A 17,465-nucleotide genomic window follows, 5' to 3' on the forward strand; every position below is an offset into this window, starting at 1 on the left:
GTAGTGTATCGTAATTATTATGTATATATCCTTTAATCTACATTTATTTTGATTTAAATACTGGACTATCATAGTCCTATGACTTTATTGTGGATTTTTACTTTTAATGTTTGTGTGTCTAGTTTTATGTCATGTATCGTAATTATTATGTATATATCCTTAATCTCTAAATACTGGACTATCATAGTCCTATGATTTATTGTGGATTTTTACTTTTACATGTTTGTGTGTCTAGTTTTATGTCATGTCAAAAAAATTGAAAATAAAAAAATGTGTTCACAAAAAAAAAATTCACAGAGCGCAGTTTTCTGGGTTGGGCAGTCGAGCGGTTCTCCCGGTTCCATTGAAGCACGTCAAATATCCCGATCCATATGTTGTGGTGGGTTATGCCGTGGACCAAATGGACATTGGATGTATGAGATGGCGATCAAACAATTGGAATATTATTTTTGGAATACTCCCGATCACAGGTAAGGACTATCTGACGTCAATTTTAGCTTGATCGTGCAATGCTTTTATACCGGTCGGGCTGATAAGCGTTTTTAGTGTTCAATACGAATGCCGTTACTGGCAATCAAATAATCAGAAATGACACCCCCCCCCCCCCCCCCCCCCCCTATTTCATGTATTCATGACGGAACATAATACCTATTATATAGATTTGATCTGGGAATAGTAGCGTGTCCAGGCAAGAAACGGCATTGCTTAGAGTAGGATTCACGTATGAGGCTATAACACAGCCTTTCGGGAATTACCCCAGACCACTCTACTTCACCACGGTATAACACGGGAACGTATGGATGAAAACATTTATTCTTTTTCACATACTGAACGATAGATAGTTGATGTCAAATGGGCCATAATATTGTATCCATAGCTATAATATAGAATACAGTTATAGCTCAAAAAGAGTTTTTCTGTGTCTACAGGCACTTTCACATCCGAAACTGCTCCATTGTCCTGTGGCGTGCCAGAGGGTTCTGTGCTGGCTCCTACTCTGTTTGCACTTTACATGCTCCCCCTGGGAGTAATCATTAGTCAATTCAAAGAGGTCTCTTATCATTTCTACGCTGACGATATCCAATTATATGTCTCTTTCAAGCCTGAACAAACTGACAAATTATCTGCCCTCTTTGACTGCCTGACTGCTGTCAAGGATTGGATGGCAAACAACTTCCTTCAGTTAAACGCAGAAAAAACTGAGGTTCTTATTATAGGCTCAGAAGTTGCCACATGCATGGGGACCCTCTCAACAAATCTGAGGCCCAAGCTCAGAAACCTTGGTGTGATCTTTGATCACCACATTAGATCTCTGACACGTACCTGTTTTTTTCTATCTACGAAATATTGCCAAACTCCGATCTGTTGTGTCCCAGGTAAAGCTGGAAATGATTATTCATGCTTTTGTTTCATCCCACCTGGACTATTGTAACTCCCTTTTCACTTGCCTCGATGCATCCACTTTGGGCCGGCTACAAATGGTCCAAAACGCAGCCGCTAGGCTGCTGACTAGGTCCAGAAAATATTGCCACATCACTCCCATCTTAGTTTCCCTTCACTGGCTCCCCATCAAATTCAGAATTCACTTTAAGGTTCTGGTCATCACCTATAGAGCACTCCTTGGTCAGGCACCTGCCTACAACTGCGACCTACTGCGTCCATACACCACAAACAGATCGCTCAGGTCGTCTGATCAGGGCTTGCTGGCTGTCCCCCTGTCTAGATTGAAGAAAAAAAAGGGACCGAGCATTCGAAACCGTGGCCCCCAGGTTGTGGAATGCTCTGCCCTTGGACCTTAGATCTGTGGTCTCTGTAAACACTTTTAAAAAGCAGCTAAAGACTGTGCTGTTTAAACAGGCGTTTGGCGACTTATGCTCTATGTAAATCTTATGTCTTTTTATCCGTTTTGGCTTTTCCTGATCTTTCATGTTTTTAATTATTTTCTTTTACCATGCTGCTATCTTTAGCATTTTATTGATGTTTTTACTATGTGAAGCACTTTGTGACCCTGGTCTGTGAAAGGTGCTATATAAATAAACTTTACTTACTTACAAAAGTACAGAATACTTTTATATAAAATGCTTCTTTCTGTTTTGCTCCAGAGATTGTGCTAGATAAAAATAGATAAGTATAAAATAAGTATAATAAGTGTTGTGAAGGATCAGATTAAACCGAATATGTATATTTATTTATATATATATTTAATTGTATTTGTATATCGTTTGATATCCCCTGTATATTCCTTGCACAATATGCATTGAATATCCCCGTTTCTACTAAACAGCCCATAATAGTTTCATTCTACCATTGGACGAGAACCTGGCGCCAGGTTGCCATACCCCTAGGTCCAAGTTCAATCGTGCCGCCTAACATGTCGAGGCAACCCCCGGTTCCGCGCAGTAATATGCCGGGCGAAATACGAATGGTACTATTTGTTCATAGCGCATATATATATGGCGCTCGTAAAGTAGAACCTTCTTTTAGTCCAGTTCTTTACCCTCCAACAGAGTGACAGACGCAAAAGCCTCCCCACGACGCACGTGCGGTGTAGTAAGGCCTACTTGGCCCAGAATAAGCATTGAGATATCGTGTAGATTAATAGTTGAATGGTCATAGTTTGGCACCATACCGTCGAGTTGGACGTATTCTATTAAGCTAATAAGTCTATTTATGTATGGTGCATCGTTCGGTTAGAGTCCTACAGTTATCAGTACCCCCATCGTTCCTGACGTTATCTGGACGCTTAACCAGGCTGGTCAGACCCCTAGTGGTGATTGCATCCGAGGAGCTCCGGGTCAAGAGCGACTGGACCTGTATATTGGATTACTCTACCCAGACGACGGCGAGCCTTCCACGGCTCTTGGATTATGCTTTGTGTGCTTTGATTATTCCATGGATAAAGGCCAACACTGCCGAGTGTTGGAATTACCCCCCGGAGAGGACTCCAGGTGAGGCGGCGCTCTACACGTGAGGTCGCACCACGTCTCTCCGTTGTGGACCGGCAGATACCGTTCCACAGAGGGTCCAGCTGTATTCGTCTGCGGCCCGAGGTTCTGCGGGCACCGTGTCCAAGACTTTGGATTCTCCCAAGACACCGTCGGCCAGATGGGATACCGCCAGCGGCTTCTCTAACCCCCCCCTCCTACTGTCTTACAACCAGCGGGACCCCCCCCCCCCTTAGTGTATCCAGCTATAATCATTTAAGTACCATCGCTATCGTTTCCTAAATATTCCAGGTTGTATACTTACTCCCTGCGCAACCAGAGATTGGACATTCAATGTTGATTTACCTACGAATACTCATTTGCCATAAAAGTGCATATTCAATATTTAAAATCATAAATGTAATTAAGTGAATGTTGTATACACCTTTTGCTGTATTAAATATTCGATTTGGTACATTTGTGTTGGTTCGTTTCATCAGGTGGGAAAGTGTTCATCATACTTATATCTTGTACTGGGTGGCCAGAAGTTAAAGTACATGAGGTAGTGGTATTAAATATCATATCTAACAATACAGTCAGGGAATTGTACCCCTCAGTTACAATAAGTATAAAATAGAAGTCAAGTACATAGACAAAAGTGTTCAATATATACATATACAGTATACAATATACAATGCAGAGTAGAAAAGTAACTGAGTTACAATACAATATACAGTACAATGCAGAAATGGGATGAGGTACAATTTAGGTACAATTTACAGTAAGGTGTAATGAAGTATGAGTTGTAGTGCAAATTCTTTACCAATCAATAAAGTGTGTTAAGTGTCTAAAGTGGGTGCTGCAGTGAGTTGTTTGTTTAAAGTGAGTGTGTGTGTGTGTGGATGTGTGCTGTGAGTGTATTTGATGGTTGTTACATAGTGTTATTGTCATTTAGCATCCTGATGGCCTGAGGATAGAAGCTTCTTCGGAGTCTCTCTGTGCTTGCCATGAGACTCCGGTATCGCTTGCCTGACCGCAGCAGTTCAAAGAGGCAGTTGTTTGGGTGGCTAGAGTCTTTGATTATTCTCTTAGCCTTACCCATGCACCGCTTGTTGTAAATGTCTTGGAGAGTGGGAAGCCCACCTCCAATTGTGCGTTCGGTTGAACGGGCCACTCTCTGTAGTCTGCTACGGTCTTGTGCGGTGCTATTCCCAAACCAGGAGGTGATGTTACCAGTCAGGATGCTCTCTATTGTGCATGAGTAGAAGTTCTTAAGGATCTTCTGACTCACTTGGAACTTCCTTAAGCGCCTAAGGAAGTAGAGGCGTTGATGTGCCTTCTTGATAACACTGTGTGTCAATGTATGTGGACTCCGAGGTACTTAAAACTGTTCACTCTCTCAACCGGTGCCCTGTCGATGCTGAGGGGGCTGTAGTCCCTGACCCCCGACCTCCTAAAGTCCACAATCATCTCTCTTGTTTTGCTGACGTTCAGGGAGAGGCAGTTCTCCTGACACCACAGCTCTACAAACAAGGTGATGCACTCCTATCTTTTAAAGCGTGGCATTACTACGAGTACGACGGGCCCCGTCTAATAGCTGGCAGTCAATGAGTTAACTGGGCCAAGAAAACAAATAAACACAATGCTAATTATTACACGGAGTAGCCCTGCCTGAGACATTGTAAGCCGTAATATCATGGTATCATGTTTGTGCATCCGGGCCTGGACTCAGTGTCAGCAGTTAAGTCCAGAATCACAAGCGGTGTGTTTATCTCACCTGGGCTCCAGCTCCTGGGCCACTCTCTTGGCTTTGTTCCACTCCTCTCCCTCAATGAAGGTGTCGATGGCCTCCTTGATGAGGTCCAGGTGTAGGTACAGCTCCGCAGCCTGAGAACAGGAGCAGTGAGGAAAGACAAGAGACTAATGAAAGGAAAGTGACTCTTCCAATTATGCCTTCATGTTTTTGTTGTTAGTAGTTAACGTTTGTGTTGATTTGCATGAACTCTTTTTTTTTTTTTTTTTTTACAAGGACATTTGAGCAATCATGTTTAAAGATCCAGTATAAATATCTTTTAATTCAGTCATAAATAGCTTATTGTAAATGGTAAATGGACTGCATTTACAGTATATAGTGCTTCTATTCATTTTATATAGCGCTTATTATTTCATTCATGCCTCACGTTCACCCATTCACACACCGACAGTGGAGGCAACCATGCAAGGTGCCGACCTGCTCATTGGGAGCAGTTAGGGGTTAAGTGTCTTGCTCAAGGACACTTTGACAAGCTGCCGGGAGGTATGGGAATCGAACAGGGATCCTTCCGATTACCAGATGACCACTCTACCTCCTGACCCACTGTCGTCCCAAATTATTGTAGACTGTTAATGTCATGCGTAATGTTTTTTTAAGCTTCAGATGCATCATTTGAGTGCATCAAGTGTTTCAGTGCAGCCTCTCTGAGCACAGCCCGCTCTCAGTAGGCTGAGGGGGTGTGGCCTTCTGTTCACTCAGTTCCTCAGGAGTTCCTCTAAGATCCCCTGGGTCACTCCATATGGTGCCTGTGAGAACCTTTGCGAGCACCGTGTCATGACTGATGGGCCAGTCAAACAAGTCAGGAGCATATGGTGGTGGCCCATTTGGGTAACGAAATAAGTCTGTGTGTGTGTGTGTGTGTGTGTGTGTGTGTGTGTGTGTGTGTGTGTGTGTGTGTGTGTGTGTGTGTGTGTGTGTGTGTGTGTGTGTGTGTGTGTGTGTACTCACAGCGCTATACTTCTTGAGCTGTGTGAGGCGTGGCCCGACCGTTTGAATAACCTCCACAGCTTTGTCTCCGTTCAGGAACTTGATTGACAGTTCAGCTGCCTGGACACACAACATACAGATGCCGACATCTTCAGGCGAGGAGATTTATTAGGCTCTACTGTTTACTGCACCGTGTTCCTCTTGAAACGAATACATATATAAAGTCTTGCAATTTTACACAGCACACCTGTGACAGATTTGAAGATGTTGAGATGTGCTGGTTAACACATTCATGGCTGCTGGAATGTGGCTGGAACACCAGCTTTCCATTACAAACTTTCACTGTGCATCACGTTGTTTGTAGAGCTAAATCTATATTTTATATTATAGCTATGGATACAATATCATGGTCATTTGACAGTATGAACCTTCCGTTCCGTGCAAAAAAGATTTTTTTCCCATCAATACGTTCCCGTTTTATACCGTGGTGAATATGAGGGTTATTTTGGAATGATCAGGGCTAATTCCTGTGAGGCTATTTATATGGCGCAATGCTAATAACATTAAATCCATTGGCGTTTCGTCCATACACACGCTAGAGTTAAAAATCCAAATGCATATGATCGGTATTATGTTCCATCATGAATGCATGAAAGGGGGGGGGGGGGTCGATTCAGATTAATTGATTGCCAATAATGGCATTCATTATTACCACAACATACGTTGATCAGGGGGATGGCTATGAAATGTCCTTACCTGTGGCCGGTCGGATTCCAAAAAGAATATTCCAATTATTTGATTGCCATCTGGTAGATCATATGTCCATTTGGCCCATGATATAACCCACCACAGCGTGGTGAGTCGGGGGTCCCGAGGGCTATTCTTTTTTTTTTAAACTTTGGCCATTTCCCTGGCTTTTTTATACGTTTATCGCATTTATACTTGGTCAAGTTCGACCGACAGAAGCAGGCTGAAAGGGTTCAGATGGGGGGGAAGACACTCTGGGAAAGGCACGGCTGCAGTCCGGGATTCGAACTCGCTCAGCCCCAGATCCGTGACGAGCACGGTTGTCCACGGCGCTGAAATAGCACTCGCGGTACGTGGTGAGCTACTGGAGCTCCCCTCCCCGAGGGCTATTCAACGCGATCCAGCGAAGCCATAGGTTTACGTTAGTAAAAAAGTCCGCCCGGAGCGTTTTCAGTGTGGCATCCGGTCTGCAATAGGGGTTACTGCATTCTCGAGACAGCGCCACTACCAGGATTTGGCCGGTACTGCACCTTCGGAGTCCCAATATGCCTTTTCCAGGCAAAAATACAGCTCTGTGACATTGAATAGGATATTAAAATCGAAAAAAAGAAAAAACAAGTAAAAAATGTATATATACGTGATTGGCCGTCAAACGCTGGCTCCCAATAACGTATATATACGTGATTGGCCGGGAATGTGTTAACAGGTAGATAAGATGACTACAGGTACCACTGTACACAACAGTATCCTCTCTATGGTTGTACCATCATACATCAGTAGTTTTACCTTTATACAGCAGTAGTTTTACCTTCATAAAGCAGTAGTTTTACCTTCATTCAGCATGGTCTATATCTGTGGTTTAACATTATACAGCAGTAGTTTTAGTTCATACAGCAGTCGTTTTAGTTCATACAGTGTAGTTTTACCTTCATACAGCAGTAGTTCTAGTGCATACAGCAGTCGTTTTACCTTCATACAGCAGTAGTTCTAGTGCATACATCAGTGTAGTTTTACCTTCATACAGCAGTAGTTCTAGTGCATACATCAGTGTAGTTTTACCTTCATACAGCAGTAGTTCTAGTGCATACATCAGTGTAGTTTTACCTTCATACAGCAGTAGTTCTAGTGCATACATCAGTGTAGTTTTACCTTCATACAGCACTTCTCCAACAGGGCTTGGTTGGAGCTGTCCTTCGCCTTGAGGTAACACTCCACCGCCCGCAAGTATTCTCCAGACTGCTCCCACTCCTTTGCCTGTTCCACCATGCCCTCAGCACCCCTGGACGGACACACACACACGGACACACACACACACAATTTATGTTAGATACACACATACAAATAGTTTTTTTTTTTATCCACTTTTTCTCCCATTTTTCCATATTTTCTCCCATCCCAATTTCGTATCGTCCAATTCAACCCTCCCCTGTCACGAACGCTGTTTCTTGCCTCCCACAAGCCGGCTGCAATGTGGACTAAGTCATACATAGCACAAGTCCCCTCCGGTACTTGAGGTAACAGCAGTCGCATCTTTTCACCTGCGCAGCTCGATCTCTCAGTGTCGAGGTGTAACGCGTGGGAGGCTCACGCTGCCCCCGACACTTCCTGATTCTACTGCGCAGGCGCACCAACCGACTTGTAGGAGTCGCTTGTTCACAACGTTCGATCCCCACCCTTCAGTTTTCCCTCCCCGTAATACGGCCAATGTGTATTACTGCGGACGACCAGCCAAACTGAAAAACAATGTGGAGAGCTGGATTCGAACACGCGAATCCTAGTGTCTCCACACTGGTGGCGAGTGCCTTGCCCACTACACCACCTAGCCGCCCCCTACACATACAAATAGTTTAAGGCTGGAAGCTGAGGCTCGAGGAATGTCCACCAGGAAACAGAATGATGCCTTTAGCGATGAGGAACCGCTGGGCTGCTGACGCAGTATCATGCGATAGTTGGAAAGTAGCTCAACCAATCACAGTGTTTTCCCATACACAGATTTATTTGTGTCCCAAACGTCTGTAATGTCTCGTCTTGCGTGTGCACGGTTCATTTCACTACTCCATCTTCTCAAGTCATTAGAGGGGGAGTAGCAATGAGAAGAAAGGGGCTACTCCAGCTACTTCTGTGCTAGGAGTTTTAATTTGGGATAAGAAGACACCATGTTTTCATAAAGTATCGATCTGACTCTGCAGGTGTCCATAGTGGCAAAATGGGATTGTCAAGCCAAAAGAAAGAAATGTAATATTTTATAAATCTAAATATCGCAATATATCACTGCAAGGATTTCCCACCCACCCCTAGTAGTATCCATAGTGGTTTCTCCCTTTCTTCCTCTGGCTTTCAGGAAGCATTTCTCAGACTATTCCAGGCTACAAACACGGAATTCAGGATAAAACCACAAAACATTGACAAAGATACTGTGTCGTCAGGCTTCATCACTCTCCTCGCCTTTCTCTCCCCCTCCTCCGCCCCGCCCTCCCCTGCTCCTCTCGTCTCACCGTGTGCCCTTCTTGGTGGCCTCCTTCTCGTACTCCTCCTGCAGGAGGGAGAGCTTGTTGGGGAGGTACTCCTTACAGACACGCATGGCATCGCTCCACATCTCCGCATCCTTAAGACAAAAGACATGTAAATACAAATAATAATCAACAAATAAACATTAACACATCAACAAGCAGCCTCCTTTGTAAAACAACCTGCATTTTATGCTGTGGATTATTTAATTGTTTGGGTGTGTGTGTGGGGAGGGAGAGAGAGATCTTATCACTGGTGGTTACCTTATAGTACTTGACAGCGAGGTCAGGTCTCTGGGCGCGGAGCAGCAAGGTCTCAGCCTTCTGGAAGTCTTTCTGTTCTACACAACTCGTCGCCTGGCTCACCAGAACCTCTGCAATGCTGTCTGGGTCGTGGCCCTCGGCCACCCGCATTCCACTGGTCCAGTCCTGGTTATGGATGTACCTGGGAGAGCAGCACACATGTACACACACACACAAACATGTACAGACACACACAAACATGTACCCATACACACACAAACATGTACAGACACACACAAACATGTAGACGCACACAAACATGTACCCATACACACACAAACATGTAGACACACAAACATGTAAACGCAGGGATTAAAGCAAAAAAATGATCTCCTGACTGAACTTTTTTTCAGGCCAAGTCATATTCTTATTTTAACCTCAATTGTATTTTTTTCTTTTTTTAAATAGAGTTAGCCTACTGTCCTGACTGTGACTATAGCCCCTACTGTTGTGGTTGTCGCGCCAGGCAGGGAGGCTATGTGCTGGAGATCGCGAATGCAAGTCTTGTGGCTAGCTTCTGATTGATGGTGAGCTAGCACCCTTTTCCCATTACTGCCACACTGTAATTTCCTGTGGCATACATTGCAAAAACACACACCTGGCTCTTTTAGTTTTTTGCACCATGAACTAAAAGGCATGTTATCATACAAACAAGGGATTAAACACGTTTCGCAATTATGCCACAACAAGTTGTGGAACGCCCTACCCACAGCCGTAAAAAAAAAAATGTAATCCTATTCCCTACCCACATTTAAAACCGCACCTACGGGAGGCTGCAATTCGAAACTGGCCACCGCTTCAAGGCCCTCGACCTAGCATACCGTGCGGCAAATGGAACCGCTCCCGCCTACCTCCGGTCAATGGTCTCCAACTACACACCCTCAAGACCCCTACGCTCTGCATCTTCTGGCCGCCTCAGACCTACTCCTATCCGAGCTCCGGGAGGGTCATCAAGGAGAAGCCGCCTATTCTCAGTCCTTGCCCCACAATGGTGGAATGAACTACCCACCCCAGTTAGAACAGCCGAAACCCGTCCAATCTTTCGCCGTCGACTAAAGACGCACTTCTTCAACCATTATCTGAAATTAAAAAAATTAACCTAACTAACCTTACTGTCATGCACTTGTCCTAATAAACTAACCTACACTGTAGCACTCAACACTTGATGAACATTGTTACTCAGCTGATAGAGTTGTGCCCTTCCTGATGACTTGTCGTACAGAACTTGTAAGTCGCTTTGGATAAAAGCGTCAGCTAAATGACTAAATGTAAATGTAAAATGGGGGATTGATTGATTGATTGATTGAACATTTTATTAACAGATTGCAGAATGGGTACAATACAGTACAGCTCAATACACACAATTGTTAAGGGGATGCAGACTTTCATCTTGTTTACATCAGGGTCCCCCATTTTCAATTCATCATAATATGAATTGATAATATGGGACCCTGATGTAAACAAGACAAACGTCTTTCTCTGGTCTGCATCCCCTTAACAATTGTGTGTATTGAGCCGTACTGTATTGTACCCATTCTGCAATCTGTTAAATAAAGTTTTTATTAATTCAAGTTTCGACGCACATATGGGCTCCGATGAGTATCAGAGGTAGATCATCGTGTGAGAAATAAGTTTTGTTTGGGTTTTGTCCACTAAAGTAGGCCTAATGCAGGATTTGTGCACATGCGTTTTCTGACATAGCCTAATGATGTGAATGCGTTTCTGCTACTGGATATACCAGATCCAGAGAGATACACCTGTGTGATGTTGCTACGGAGTTAAGCTAATAAAGGATACTCACGTATTTGTACTGTGAAGTAACATGACAATGACAAATGTGTTGTTTCTGTTTTTCTTTTTGACATATTTGCGGCACACGGAACAAGTTAACAACTCACCACTACAGCCCCCAGTAGCCTAGCCAGTCTCTTGAAACACCGCTATCTTCAAACTTCCACTCCTCTCGAAACTTTTTGTTAGGTGGTCCCGCTCATCCTTTTCGTCTGAGAAAACCGCAGTGGGTTTTCTTTTTAGCGGCCGACTTACTCCTTCCATTTAACGTTATTAAGCTAACGTTAGCTAATCAGTATAGCAGGCGTGCGTAACGTTACAGTGCAAGCAGGTGGTGGATGTGACGTCGGTAAACAAGGAGAGATTGATGCGCGAGGAGAGATTGGGGCTGCAAAAAAGGCGACTGTCGTAAGACCAAAACACACTGCAGTTTTAATTATTTTACATGACTATTTTGTTACCCACCATGTGGCGGACAGACCTCTCATTGTCACTCACCAAACCTAAAACCTGCCCGCCATTGGCGCTTGGCAGGTGCTTATGATGTATGAAAATCAGTCACGACTCCGAATCAAATTGACGGAAATCGGTCTCAAGACGGAGCGCTTTAATCCCTGTAAACGCTGGGTTTTTCTTGCACTGTGGGATGTACCAACCTCGTCCCTCTTTACCAACCTCGTCCATTCTTCATATCAGCCAATGCATCGCTAAATGTGCTCACTAGCATGCAAGCAACTCTTGCCATGCTGCCGTTAACGTTGGGCTAAGTAGGGCGGCTAGGTGGTGTAGTGGGCAAGGCGCTCGCCATCAACGCTGGAGACGCTGGGTTCGAATCCAGCTCTCGGCATTGCCATCAGCTCGGCTGGTCGTTCATACCAACACAATTGGCAGTGTTAGGGGTGGGAAAGCTGATGGGTGGGTCCTGGGCGTTGTGGACAGCGACCCCTACAGTTCGGTCGGGGCGCCTGCACAGCGAGGGTAGGATCTCGAGGGAGGTAGTGTGACCTTCCACACGTTACACTCTCCCGGTGAGAATCTGCGCTGCCAGGCTGGCTGCCGGCTGGCTGGCTGCACATGCGTTGGAGGAAAGCACGTGACAGTCTCCGGCCTCCCGGACCAACAGTAGGGGGGAGTGCGCAACAACCAGGAAGGGGGTTGGGAATTGGCATAACGACTAAAAAAACAGTGGGATGGGAGAAAAATCGGAAAAATGGAGGGGGGGGGAATATAATAATAAAAAAAAAAAATAAACGTTGGGCTAAGTGTGTTGGCGAAGCTCAACCTCGTTCAGAACTTACATCAGCACAGCTTCTTTGGGCTTCCCCCCTTTGATGAACTCCGTCTCTGCTTCAGCAAACTTGCCCTGGAAAAGGAAACATTGCCCCCACCCGGGATCAGTAGGGTAACACTGGCCATGTAGTGGCGGGAGAGCGGGAGACAAACAGACACTTGATATCAGGGGGGCTTTCACAGGGGGGCTTTCACATGCTTCAGCCTCTCCACACAGGAGGTCTGGTGCTCTCAGAGTAGGACCGAGTAGTGTAGCAAAGAGTCTCTACCTTCACAAAGATCTAACCCGAAGAAGGCACTCGAGCACAATGGTCCTATTAGTAGTAGTAGTAGTAGTAGTAGTAGTAGTAGTAGTAGTAGTTCATTGTCACATATAAAGTACAGGTACATTACAGTGTGATGTTTGGTTCATACACATATAGTAATATTCCACAATTATTACAGTTTGTAGTAATAATGGCACAGATAAATTCTCACCAACATGCGCATTTGTTGATACATGCAGGACTAAGTCTTGAGATCGAAATATGTGTATCACCGCTGCACCGTTACCGGTGCGGAACACCCGGGGGGGGGATTGGGAGGGCGAGACATCATCAGCTTCCTGGTGTGTCCCCCAGCCACAGTGTAGCTCTGCTGCCATGTAGGCGCTGAGCACCCGCGGGAGGGGGGGGGGGGGGGGGGGGGGATTGGGAGGGCCTCATTCTGCTTTCTCGACAGCTGGGAAAGTCTTATCAGCTCTGGGTTATGTCCTTGGTGAGTCGCCTCTTCAGCCTCATTCTGCTTTCTTGACGAAAATATGCGATCCACTACTGAAAGTGACCAACTGATTAGATCCATATCGAGTAGGTTTGAGTAGAGTCCGACAACGGCATGAAGCACAGAGCGCAGATAGAAGAGGGGGAGAGGAGCAGAGCGACTGGTCTCAAGGAGAGGGAGGGCGTAGAGTACTATTGCATCTTATATATATCATCTCATATGATGCAAGAACTGGACTCACAGCAGGCGTCTTTATCAGAGTCAATTAGCACATTCAACCTGTTTGTGTCACTGCATGCCAAATAAAGACTTCTCCAAAGTCCTGCATTATTATATTATTATTATTTAAAGGTCCCATGTCTTGTAAATTGCCTTTTCCAGTGTTTAGCATTGTTTTCTAGCAATGTGGGGTTGTATCAATGGGGTCTGTGTCTCTAATTCTCATTTTGGCTCATCAGTCCAGTTCAGATGTCACGAGATCCTCCCCCACTGAACTAAGCCATTCTGATTTGACTGTTTTGCTGACGTGAATAAGGCACTGATCTGCATATCTCAGCCCCTGGTTGTAGTCAGAGGGAGCTCCACAAATCATGTTAAACCCAGATTCGGCTCAAACAAGGGACTAAACACGTTTCACAATTATGCCACATCAATGTGGAACGCCCTACCCAAAGCTGTAAAGGAATGTGAATCAATACCCACTTTCAAAAACACTCAAAAAACACCTACGGGAGACTGCAATTCAAAACTGGCCCCTACAAATGTCCTAACCCAGTTGTACAGTAAATGACCAAGTATGGCTTCGTCAGTATTCCAATGTACAGTGTACAGCAGGGCTATTCAACTGGCGGCCCGCGGGCCAGAACCGGCCCGCCAAGCAATTTGGACCGGCCCGCGGAAGATTTCCAAAAAAAAAATAAAAAAAAAAATAGCGCAAAGCGCTGGTAAAATAGCATGTTAAACAACGTCTGGGAAAGTAGGTTGCGCCGTGGCGGTATGTGCAGTGCCATGCACCCAAACGACAGAAGAACGCTCTGAGCTCTCCTTCCTGCACATGAAATCACGATTGGGTAAAGTTAGGCCAAAACATTACGGGTAGGCCAATCAGAGGCAGGATAGGGCGGGACTCCAGCTCAGCAAACCAGGAAGTGCAAATCAAAACAGACCACTGATGAATGAATGCAACCGGTCCGTGCGAAATGGCAGAGGGATTTGATGTTTTCCATGGGCTGATGGCATTGATGAAGATGATGTCAATAACAACAATGCCTCTCCATGGCCCTATCTGGAATGAATGAATGGAAAAGATGAAGTTGTGGGATACATGCAGCAGGCGCGGCGCATCTAAGGTAAGGGACAATAATAATGTTGTTGTTTAAACTGCCGCCGTGCAGCATCAGGCATTGGGCTGTGTGGAAACTTGATCATAAAGTAAAAAAAATAATGCATAATGCATTTCAAACTAAACTAGTTCTTTTCTCATCTGATCTCACTGACAGAATGCTCCACTTTCCCACACTTTGTAACTTTATCAAGTCATCAACAAGTAAATCCAGTTTCTCTCACATGAATGCCATTAAAACAAGCAACCGTGCCTCCTTGACAAATGAGCATTTGCATCACTGTTTGCGGGTAGCCCTCACTTCCTATGAACCCTCTTTCTCTGCCATTGCCCAGTCAAAGAAGTGCAATCTCTCTCATTAGATGTGTGTATGTAGGCTAGGCCTGTCTGCCCCCCACCCCCCTTGATGTTTGAGAGTTAAGAGTGGACAATAAGTGCTAATAAGATGCTGTGATTTGCTGTTGTTGCACAGACATGAATCACTTTTTCATAAGCTCAGCTGCACTATAAATGTGTTTTTTGTACTTGCATATATTATAACCACCTTTACTGAAAGTTTCATTATGCATTGTGTGTTGAGTACTGACTTTTAATAATTTTTTGTTTTGCAATAATAAAAAAAATATAAAAAAAAAAAAATGTGTTTTTTGTTCAAGTGTTGATGTTAGAATGTTCAGATGCACATCATGCACTTGTTTGTTTTTTATTTTATTTTTATATTGAAATGTTTAAAAGGAGATGTTGCAGTTGTTGCAGTCATAAATGAAGCACTTTTTGCAGGAGATGTTGCAGATGTGGCACATAAATGAAGCACTTTTTTTGAAAAGTATACTACTTTTGCAATGTAGTTAAATAAAAGTTGTGAAAATGTGGTTGCGTGTTGTGTCAAGTGTACATATATTCATAGCACGGGGAGGCGCCGTGGCAGTCCGGCCCCTGGCCCCTTGGGTTTCTGACAATGTGGCCCCCTGAACAATTTAGTTGAATAGCCCTGGTGTACAGTGTCGCCCCCCCCCCCACCCCCTACCCAACCCCCCCCCCCCCCCCCCCCCCCCCCCCAACCCCACCCCACCCCACCTACCCAACCTCCTCCAATGTACAGTTTCTACGTCAAATGTTTATACACTCTTTTCTGGACACTTTTTGTATCACAAACAGTACTGTATTTGCAAATCTGGTATGTCATAAATGTATAGATGTAGCAGTCCATCTGTATGTCGTGTGTGTCATATGATGAATTTAAAATGGGGGACCCTGATGTAAACAAGACGAAAGTCTCTCTGGTCTGCATCCCCTTAACAATTGTATGTATCGAGCTGTACTGTACTGTACCCATTCTGCAATCTGTTAATAACTTTTCAATCAATCAATCAATCAGTCACCGCCCACAATCAACAATTCGCTCAACAACAGAGCGAGTGGAAATACTGACACTTCCTCAAACGGGTTGACATGGCGCGGGTGCCGACAGAGAGAGAGCAGAGAACGAGCAAGCGAGAGATAGAGAGGGAGAGAGAGAGAGAGAGGGATACGGAGCATTTACACACACTCCCGACTGCGTGTGTGTGGGGAAACGCACACACGCAGTCGGGACGCAGTCGGGACGCAGTCGGGACACAGTCGGGAGTAGGGATGCCCCGATCGATCAGCCAGCGATCGGTATCGGCCGATATTCAGTATAAATATGAGATCGGTGATCGGTGATAATGCTTTATTTTCGCCGATCGTCAAAACCGATCGAAATACATGATCCAATTCTTAGCGGAGATCTCACTGCTGACTTCTCTCTCAGAGAAGCCTGCAGCTCCGTATACCTCTCTCTCCCTCTCTCTCTCGTTCTCTGCTCTCTCTCTGTCGGCACTCGCGTCACGTCAACCTGTTGCAAAATATCATAGCGCACACGCACACTCCCACGCGTATTCCGATCTGTGCAGTAATATTCACAGGGGTATATATTGTCATTTGAAACAAGTTACCAATGCATTGTCCCGTGGGATTATGCCCTCCCCCGCGGCCAAATTAATTAGTCTCCCTCTCTATCTCTCTCTCTGTCTGCCAGTGCAGACTGTGGGTGACTGTCATACAGTGCATTGCAAGTATGGGCGGAGCCCAGCCAAAAACTGCTTGGAATCTTGAAGTGGAAAAATTTAGCTTTAGAGTACTTGATTAGAAATACAAAACAATGAATCTTTTTGAAAAAAATACTTACAGATGTGTTCCATAGACTCACAGGAATTGTGTAAAATTGCCCAAATAGTGAACAGAATAGTAAAACATGGGACCTTTAAAGCCCCTATGAGTAGAATTTTCGACAGTAATATATCATATCTTAGATCATGATCAGGTTGTGATGCCTTGGTGTAATTACAGTAAACAAATGAGACCATTGCCGAAACAATTGGTTGCCTAATGCTCATCAGAGCACATTTCCCATAAGCCCTGCTGATGTTGCCGGAGAGGGTGTTTGGAAATAAATCCTTTGCATAGTAGAGCAGTTCAGCAGAACTCCTGTGGAGTCATTATATACAATATAGCGGCTACCAACGGACTTGGTAATTGTCATCTATTCTCATCGGTCTCATCATGTTTTTAAGGTAATCCTGCCAAGGTACATTGAATTAACAATGATATAGCGATGTAAAAACCCTACATGTAAGGCATTTAACTTTGATGAGGTCGCTGGCGGGTGGCACATTTACCTCATACTCCATATGCATGGCATATTTGAAGTGGATGCCTGGGACCCTCTGTTTGCAGGAGAGGCGGGCCAACTCGAAGGCAAAGTCAAATGTACTGAGAAAAGACAAAAACGACTGTCAAAACTCTTCAAATTCTACAAAAAAGGTCGCACACCTGCAGCATGATTTCATATATTAATTCAGTCCATTTCACACAAAAAAGCAAACCCAAAGCTAGAGGTGGTTTGTCAACTAAATATTTTCCCGCTGAGTTAATGTACCATGTCCTGCTCCACATGGGCACAGTACGGTATGTTTTCTGTATCGTTTGGTTCGGTACCGGCTCACCGGCAGCGTGCTGCTGGTATTCTGGTCAACAAAGTC

At 44.7% G+C, this 17,465-nt stretch overlaps 1 protein-coding gene across 1 annotated transcript in view; it reads right to left on the minus strand.

Moving 5' to 3' along the window:
* LOC311227382 (intraflagellar transport protein 172 homolog) overlaps nt 1-17,465 on the minus strand; it is an 80,934-nt gene that overhangs the window by 28,211 nt on the left and 35,258 nt on the right. The window contains exons 31-37 of the mRNA XM_084312998.1: nt 17,103-17,196; nt 12,311-12,375; nt 9,183-9,363; nt 8,907-9,016; nt 7,561-7,690; nt 5,686-5,784; nt 4,702-4,811 (exon numbers count right to left, since the gene is read on the minus strand). Of these exons, the coding sequence (XP_084169124.1) occupies nt 4,702-4,811; nt 5,686-5,784; nt 7,561-7,690; nt 8,907-9,016; nt 9,183-9,363; nt 12,311-12,375; nt 17,103-17,196 (789 nt within the window). The remainder of the gene's footprint in view (nt 1-4,701; nt 4,812-5,685; nt 5,785-7,560; nt 7,691-8,906; nt 9,017-9,182; nt 9,364-12,310; nt 12,376-17,102; nt 17,197-17,465) is intronic.

The sequence above is a fragment of the Notolepis coatsorum genome (genome assembly GCF_963971535.1).
Source record: "Notolepis coatsorum genome assembly, chromosome: 1".
Lineage (NCBI taxonomy): Eukaryota > Metazoa > Chordata > Actinopteri > Aulopiformes > Paralepididae > Notolepis > Notolepis coatsorum.